Below are 9,011 nucleotides of genomic sequence, written 5' to 3'. Positions count from 1 at the left end.
GTGTTCTAAAAATGCTGGCTAAGTTGGCCATCCCTGTAGTATCCCATGGGAATTCCTCACTTTGTAAGGAAAACCTTACAATGGATTTGCCCTAATCTTGGGAAGTTGTATTTATTTATGAACAACGGAAAGGCAACTGAGCCTAGCAGCTAGAACTTGCTAACCAGGCAAGACTAAGGTTCCCAGCAGTTCCCCCCTGAGGTATGAAGGGAACAACACTCAAGAGAAGAGAGGGGAGTAATAAATGTATTAACAACAACACATCAGGTATGTCTCCTAAAGAGACTGCAATCACAAAAGTTAAGTCCCCTCTGCTCCACTTGTCTACAGTGGATCTTCCCAGGGAACTCTGACAATTGTAGCTTTGTGAGGGGAAGCAAAAAACACGGAATTTGGGGAAGGGATAGGGCCAACCCAGACTTCTTTGCTGCACAGCAAAGGGGCATTTCCCCCTACCTGCCCCCTTAATCTTCTGTCTTGATCAGGACACTTGGGTTACAGATATAGTGCTGGGTGTGCTGCTCTGTCAAGTCTCCCTGCTGCTGGCCAGAGGTTATTATTGCAGCATTAGACTTTTTACAGGGCAAACTGCTGGCAATAAGGCAACCTGCACATCTGTCAGCACCACTCAGAAGCCAGTCCCACTCTGTTCAATTGGGCTTTTGCCCAGAAAAGCATGCGCAGGACTCTATAACCTAGGTATGTCATCTAACAGTTAAAACGAACACTCAACATTTTCCCAGGAATGTCAAGCTTTCTAGCTCCATCCTCCCTGCAGCTCAGGCTCCCTTTAGTCAAAGAGCCTATTGTGGCTTGCCATTATGAGCGAGCCCTTTCAGATAGCATCGTTTCTGAAGTCTGTGTTCTCAGTTACCTAAGATTCTTTTTGTGGCTACAACAAAGGCATATTGGAAGTGAACGATTAATATTCAGGCTCTCAATTCCTTTTCGTTTCATGCACTGAAAGCTGGAGCCTTAAGGTGCAGGAGCTGTAAATGCAACTGCTAGTAACCCTTCAATCGCCTTCCCATGGATCACTTTGCTTCACATACTGTACTTGCTAGTTATCAGTCATCTCTAAAGCCTGGCTAGCAGGATTACCTGTATCACATGGAGAAATGATAAAAAAGGTACATGGAAAAATGGTGTGTTGGTGGGGGTGGGATAATGGTGCACATACGATGGTCGTGCTTTTGTAGTTCAATTTGTTCTTTTCTGGCTACAATCAATACACACGTTCTTCACCTTTGGTCCTGCCTCTTCTTTAAAGAAACAGGCATGGAAAGACTGTATAAATGGCCCTTCAGGCATCACAGGTTTAAGAAGGTTCTCATCTAACTGGAATGGGTTCAGAGGAGGGCAACAGAGATGGCCAGCAATATGGAAAACAAGGAAAGGCTGGAGGAACTGGGCATGTTCAGCTTTGGGAAGACTGGGCAAGGAGGGGATAGCATTCTTTCAAATACCTGAGAGCTGCCATGTAGCAGAGGGCAGAGACTGGCTTGTTGCTGCCTCAAAGGTATGGGGTTAGTTCTCCATGGGTTTAAGTCACTGGAGGTTGGATTCCAGTTAAATAGGAGATGTTTGTGTTTGGCAATGGAACCAATTGCCTAGAGGGTTGGTAGGCTCTCTTTCACTGGAGACGAAAGAAAGGGGAGCCTATACCCCTCCAGCATCATAGCTAGCATGATCAGAAGTAAGAGTGCACTGGAGAGCCAGTGTGGTGTAGTGGTTAAGAGCGGTAGTCCCGTAATCTGGGGAACCGGGTTTGCGTCTCCGCTCCTCCACAGGCAGCTGCTGGGTGACCTTGGGCTAGTCACACTTCTTTGAAGTCTCTCAGCCCCACTCACCTCACAGAGTGTTTGTTGTGAGGGAGGAAGGGAAAGGAGAATGTTAGCCGCTTTGAGACTCCCTAGGGTAGTGATAAAGCGGGATATCAAATCCAAACTCCTCCTCCTCCTCCTCCTCCTCCTCCTCCTCCTCCTCCTCCTCCTTCTTCTTCTTCTTCTTCTTCTTCTGCTTGTGGCTTCCCATAGGCCAGCCACTGTGGACTAGACGAGCCTTTGGTCTGATCAAGCAGAGATCTTTTAATGGTCTGCATCTTCTGAGGGGTTTTCTCTCTCGATTTATAGCATTAAAAAGAGGCAACGTCGGGGGAAACAACTGTGCAAAGCCAGGAACTTTTAAACAAAATTTTGTTTACACAGTGGTTACTCTCCCTTACAGGCCCCTGCTCACCCAATAGTTCATAGCTTCCTTCGCTTGGGGCAGGGTGGACGGGGAGAGAATGTCACTGAAAGCTTTCAAAGAAAGAAAATAATGCGTCTCAACAGGTGGCAGCCATAAGAGCCAGATGTGATGCATAAACTCACATTCTCTAGAAAGAGGAAAAACCAGGACGGGTTAAACTTTCCCCAGAAGTCATTTAAGTCCCCTCAGAATTCGTTATCATTTAAAAGCCATTAAGAAGAATGTTTTAAACACAACTGAAAGCTTCCAGTATCCAGAACAGTATCTTGTTTCCCTTTAAAACTTGAAGGAAAAAATTATCCCGACAGCTCTTACTGCATGTTTCCAATAAAGCGTAGCTGGCTTGCTGAATGCCCAAAATAATGACAGTCTGACTTCTATAATGCAGCCGTTCACTAGCTAGATCTAAGAATGGACACAGAAGGCCTCATTGTTATAGGCAGAATGTAACTTGGACAGATGTTAGGAGGGGTATTGTGTAAACGAAAAGCCCTACAGTACTTTAAGAGACTAGCAAATTGTATTATGGACTAGAGTCATGAAAAAGCAAGTAAGGTGGGACAAAGCTTTTAGCAGGGGAATTTTGCAAAGAGACAGACAGCCAATATCCAGAAGAGCTTAAGATCTCTCTTTTTCATGGCACCAGTCATATGATAATAGGTGCACAGGTTCCCTGTTTTTCTTTCACTAACAGGTGAAATGATTTTGTATGCTTTCAGGCCATGGATGTGGATTTCTCCAAGTTGCGTCCTGCTTTATGGCCAGGGTTCTGGTCAGTCTTCACCCTGTTTCAAATTAAAAGGAAATACCAAAGATACGGCGTTTTCTTTACCTATTCCATAAGCCCTCCAAAACAACTATTGTCCTATGTCGGTTTGAATTTTGTTACTGTTCCCTATTGTTTGTAATTTGTTTTATCGCTTTCATACATTATCTGGTTTCATTACTGGTCACCAGCTTTAAGTTGCAAAGCCCTCTATGTGCTTCATAGAGATACTGGGCTCAGATCCAAACCGAGAGTGTTCTGCTCTCAGCCTTGACCTGCCAATTTACATCCAAGGCCAGCCAACCCTCTGGAGCAGCCCTGCAAGACGCAAAAGGGTCCTCATGAGGAAGCACTTTCCACTCAGGCACATCAAGGTTGTGTCCCAACTATATTACTGGATCCCAGCGTTGCCTCTCCTTGGCATCCTCCCAGAAACAAGTGCAAACTTTTAATTAGGTGGGCTTTTGATGCTGGGATAGCATGAAGTTGTCCCAACTGCAGCATGGCTTTTTACGGCTGCAGATTGAAGACAAGGGTCCTTGATGTACCAGGCTTTACAATATAGTAAAGGTAAAGGGACCCCTGACCATTAAGTCCAGTTGTGGCCGACTCTGGGGTTGCGGCTCTCATCTTGCTTTATTGGCCGAAACCTGGAAGTAACCCGTTCCGATACTTCTGGGTTCGGTGCAGTGCGCAACCCGAAAACGCGTAACCTGAAGTATCTGTAACCCAAGGTACCACTGTACACAACTTTTAGAAGACATCTGAAGTCAGCCCTGTATGGGGAAGTTTTTAATGTCTGACTTTTATTATGTTTTTATATGTGCTGAATGAGACCCATAGTGGCTGGGGAAATCCAGCCAGATGGGTGGGGTATTCTTATTCTTATCATCATCATCATCACCATTCCCTCTCTTCCTCCCTGGTACTCTCCCCTACCCTCAATTTGCTCCAAAGGGTTGGAGGACTCCAACAGAACAGATTTTGAGGGTGCACAGGGAAGAGAGAGAAAGGGGAAGTCCCGTTGCTTGGGTGCAACTCTTATGAGTGTAGTGCTGGGTATAATGCACTTTAATAGATTTCCTTTGCTGCCATGAGTTGCAGCAGGCAAGTTGCAACACCATTTCCAGCATCTGCACCAGAAGCATGTCTATCCAATATGTTGCATTTGATGTCTTTCACAAACACAATGCTGACTAGTCAGCATGAAGCAATTGTTAAGGAAGACAAGCCACTTAGCTGAAGGAAAATCCATCCTCTGTGCTGATGTGCGAATGTAAGTCCAGGCTGATGGAACAGAGCATGCCTTTTGTTAAAACTGTGTGTGCCCTTTCAACACGGATTAGGCCTTCTAGGCTCAGCCCCATCAGCCTCTATGAGGAGTTTTAAAATAAACAACCCTTCTCAACTGCAATAGCAATTTCAAATGTTAAAATACAATGGTGTGACTAAAGCCAAAATTGATCTGAGAGTGAAAAGCTACTGAATTATATTTCATTTCTTTTTCAAAAGCTAGTGAACTGTCGTTCATTTTATATCTTTCCCAGTCAGCTTTCTCCCTAGCATAGCTCCATAAAAGGAAGATGACTGGATATTCAAATACCAATTCAACCACAGCAGTCATTGAGTGGCTTTAAGCAAGGTGTCATCGTACTTTATTTAGAAATTACCTAACAGGTCTCTAGGTGCTGTGTACAACCAAAAATTAACAAAAACTACAGGGCCCTGCCGGCAGGCTTACACTCTTCTCTTTGTGGCAAATCTTAGTAGAATGTTTCGCACCCTCCTCAAACCACCCCCCCTTTAAAGATAACCATATGTTCTTCAGCCCTTATCTCTGCATCATGGACTTGTAAAGATAATACATGTTTGCTCCTTTGAAACCTCAGTTATGCTGCTACTTCCTTGAGATGCAACAACATAAAACCCCACAGCATTTCATCTGATGCTTAAATCAGAACGTAGATAAATGCCAAACTAAGGAAGGGCACAGAATTAGAACAGGAGCTTGCACAAACGCAAACAAGCAATTGAAAAAGGTACAATCGTGAAAAATATCCACTATGAATCCCAATTAAGTGCAGATATATATTTAAATATAACAAATTAAATTAAATAATTGCAGGTTTGCCAATTGAAATACATCTCCCAGACAAGGTATTCAAGTGTTAGTATGGTGTAAGATGATCAAACCTATCCATTCGTAAGGAAATCAGCCCTGAGTGCTCACTGGAAGGACAGATCCTGAAGCTGAGGCTCCAATACTTTGGCCACCTCATGAGAAGAGAAGACTCCCTGGAAAAGACCCTGATGTTGGGAAAGATGGAGGGCACAAGGAGAAGGGGACGACAGAGGACGAGATGGTTGGACAGTGTTCTCGAAACTACCAGCATGAGTTTGACCAAGCTGCGGGAGGCAGTGGAAGACAGGAGTGCCTGGCGTGCTCTGGTCCATGGGGTCACGAAGAGTCGGACACGACTAAACGACTGAACAACATGGTATAAGAACAATAAATCATGTTTCTGTAGCAAAGCTACAGGGGTCCACCCATTCTGCAGCTGAGATGGGAAACAAGTGTATTCAGTGAAACTCCCAGAGTGCAAGACGCTTGTAGTGACGTATTTACAGGTTTCCAGCTTGTTGGGCTTCTAAGGAACTTTGAAGTTTTAGAGACAAACTCCTTGTGAATGGATATTAAAAACCCTAATTTGATATCAGAAAATGTAATTATCCAGAGTGCATTTTATAGAACAATGTAAATGATACAAGATTGGCGGGGGAGGGGGGAGAGAGACACTAAGTTTTGGTCTTCTAATGAAACAGTCACACACATGTTGTATATGAAATGCATTTAAAAGGATGTAATGGAGAGAGAGAAAGGCGATAAATAGATTTACTTTCTCAAAACATTTGATTGTATTCAAAATTTATTTTTAAACAAAAAACAAGACAATGATTTTAAATAAACATGGTATTCTTAACATGTTGACAGACAGTTTAAATTAGCCATTGTGAACCGTTGCTCTGTTCTGTCACAGTGCCATACTACAATATTTTCAAAGTATTTCCATTTCATAATCAACCCAGATTTCTTATATAAGAAATCAAGTTGTTCATCTGAGTGAAGCATCAGTTTCCTTTAATTATAAAGGTTTCACTAATGCAAACACACATACACACACACACACCTATTTGACACAATTCTTCATAGTGACAACACACACGCACACATACACACTGAAGTCTGTCAGGCCTTTTTGGTTTTTCTGTTACACTGCTGACATGGTGATTAGCATCAAGCTAGACCAGCTAAGCTTCACTTTAGCAGTATAATGGATGGCATCAACCAAACTTCACACAAAATAACCCCACACAAACATTATAAGCAAAATTAATCAAGACAACAGTGATAAAACAATGAAGATGACAAAAACGCAACTTGAGTGGGTCATAACCAGACTAGTTTGCTGTGTGCAGCCTTCCTCGGGAATTTCTTCCCAATTCACATGTAAATAATGGAACACACATTAAAAAGCCTCTGTTTGTGGAAATTAGATGCCCTTCAAAACATATTCTGTAATGTCATAAGGCAAATAAAGAGAATGCAGGATGAAAGGTTTTGGTCTAGGGAATGTTTCATAGGATCTGTCTACACACAAACATGCGCGTTCACACACGCACATTATTATATTACACGGTGTGTGTACAGGACAATTAAATGGACTGGCTCAGTAAACTGGAAAAAATGTACTTCTATAAATGCTCAGAGTTATTGCTAATATGCTACAGAGTAAGCTCTTTGTCACAGAAGTACCAAAACTTAGGATTTAAAGCTGCCATACTGGAATACACATACTTTTATGGTGACAGCATGCCATGCCCATTTGGAGGAAAAAGCAACATAAATACGGTTATAAAAAGAAAACAAAGGCTTATGTTGTGCCCCTCTCCATTTTGCTTTGCAACCAGAGTCTGTTTTAAACAAGTCCAGTTCACCACATTAACAGCTACCCCACAGTGAAAAACAAGCCAACAGGAGGAAACAGGGTAAGAGACAGCATGCATTTACAACTTGCTTATAACCTAGTCTTTTCAGTTGTTACAACTTGAATATAAAAAACCCAATTGAGAGACCAGATTAACTAAAGGAAGAAAAAAAGCCTAGAGCGGACCTAGTTTGATAGTTAAAGCTTACCATTCCATATCAGTAACAGCAAACTCATCTTGCATTTTAATATACTGACAAGTATCTATTGCAATCAGAGATTTAAGGATGACTAGTGTAAGAGAGAGACCTATGCCCACTTAAAAAAAGACACTAAATACCTGCATCATGAAATTACATTCTTAAGAAGACACAGTGTGTAAGAAAATAGCTCGTATGTGAAATGTTTCTGAAATGCATTCCCCCTCTCCCCATAACTATCAAACGTTCACTCACACACACAAAAAACACAAAAAACCCTACCCTTTTAAAAAAGTCAAAATGGGAATGAAGGAGATTAGCTTGGCTAATTACAGCACAGTGATTTAAAATGGTTCGAGACAGAACCGATTAGAGTTGGCCAAAAAATGCCCTCTAGGCATAGCTAACCATTAATTCATCCCACCCACAACATCAAACTCTGTCCACTTTTGGCTCATTGCGGCGAGACCAAAGTTGTTTAATATATATATCTATATACATACACACAGATAGATACAAATTTCCAGCTTCAACTTGTAAGGCCTAGTTACCTATTTATACTTGCTCTGCAGCAACTACAAGAGGTAGGCATAGATCATCTAAAAGGCTTCTCTCCTTGTGCCCCGCCACTTGTGCTTCCCAAAGCTAACTGCACTTAAATAAAAATGCTGCTAGCCTTTCAGTGGATAAAATCCAGTGGCCAGAAGACCCTTGGGGACAGAGTCATAGCTGCGCTCTTGCACAACTCCCTTTCATTTCCAGGGGACTAGTGTAGAACTTATTCCCAGTGGATTATGTCCTTTGATTAACAAAGAGTAGCTTTTACTATACTGAAGGATACTGTCTTTAGAACTTGCTGCAGAACATTCCCAAGAAAAATGAATCCTGAAACCAATTCTCTTGATTTGATTTTGTACATAAAAACAAGATACCATTTGGCCAAGACTACAGATGTACTTTTTCACAGATGCAAGTGCCATGCAAAATAAATTAAAGAACAGATATGAAAACATACAGGTAATAAAACTATTGAAGGTAGATTTTTTAAAAGCATTTTATATAAACATAATTTATAATACTTTCTTTTTTTCTCCTTTTTCTTTTCTCGAAATACACAGTCATAAAGCTGTGGCTATACATCCAGAATTTCCTCTGCTGTGCCCCCACAGCGTAATCTGTAGCGTCCTGTCCTCCAGCTAATAGTAGGATCCCACAAGGCCGATAGGAAAATGTATATCGTCATAGACTCTCTGATGAACCATGCTACTGCATAGTCAAGTTTTGAAAAACACAGAGCACCGCCCTGGGGAATAGACAAAACAGATGTTCACATTTAGTGATGATGCCAACAACTAAAATAAATAATTATTTAATGAACATAACTTAATCAAAAATAACATTACTTTAACATAGAAAAACTTAAGCAATTGCTCTTTAGCTCTGCAACACTATGGTGCCACTATTCCATGCAAAACCCAAGCTAACACTTGAGAAACATAGGCTAGTTCGCACATCACACTAAGCCAAACCACGGCACAGTGTGAACACATGGGCTCTGGAAGAGGAGACTACAATAATAGAATCACAGAACTGTAGAGTTGGAAGGGACCCAGAGGGTCATCTAGTGCAATGTAAGAATCTCAACTAAAGCATCCATGACAGATGGGCATCCAACCTCTGCTTAAAAATCAGAGACCACCACCTCCCGAGGGAGACCATTCCGCTGTCAAATAGCTATTACTATGAGAAGGTTCTTCCTGATGTTTAGTCAGAATCTCCTTTCTTTTAACTGGAATCCATTGGATCGGG

The 9,011-nt window shown here is 41.9% G+C and overlaps 1 protein-coding gene and 1 long non-coding RNA gene across 2 annotated transcripts in view; one reads left to right on the top strand and one right to left on the bottom strand.

The window, feature by feature from the left end:
* Positions 1 to 2,014: 2,014 nt before the first annotated feature.
* LOC308577120 lies at positions 2,015 to 7,486 on the top strand. Its single transcript, XR_014003458.1, has 2 exons — positions 2,015 to 2,895; positions 4,316 to 7,486. It is a non-coding gene; the product is annotated as an uncharacterized lncRNA (long non-coding RNA).
* Positions 5,926 to 9,011, bottom strand: part of UGCG (UDP-glucose ceramide glucosyltransferase) — a 32,607-nt gene continuing 29,521 nt past the window's right edge. Inside the window, exon 9 of the mRNA XM_081176766.1 lies at positions 5,926 to 8,505. Coding sequence (XP_081032892.1) covers positions 8,335 to 8,505 — 171 coding nt within the window. The 3' untranslated portion in view covers positions 5,926 to 8,334. The remainder of the gene's footprint in view (positions 8,506 to 9,011) is intronic.

Source organism: Podarcis bocagei (genome assembly GCF_964188305.1).
Source record: "Podarcis bocagei genome assembly, chromosome: 17".
Classification (NCBI taxonomy): domain Eukaryota; kingdom Metazoa; phylum Chordata; class Lepidosauria; order Squamata; family Lacertidae; genus Podarcis; species Podarcis bocagei.
Note: the sequence above shows the minus strand (reverse complement) of the source record. Positions and strands in the feature narration are given on the sequence as shown.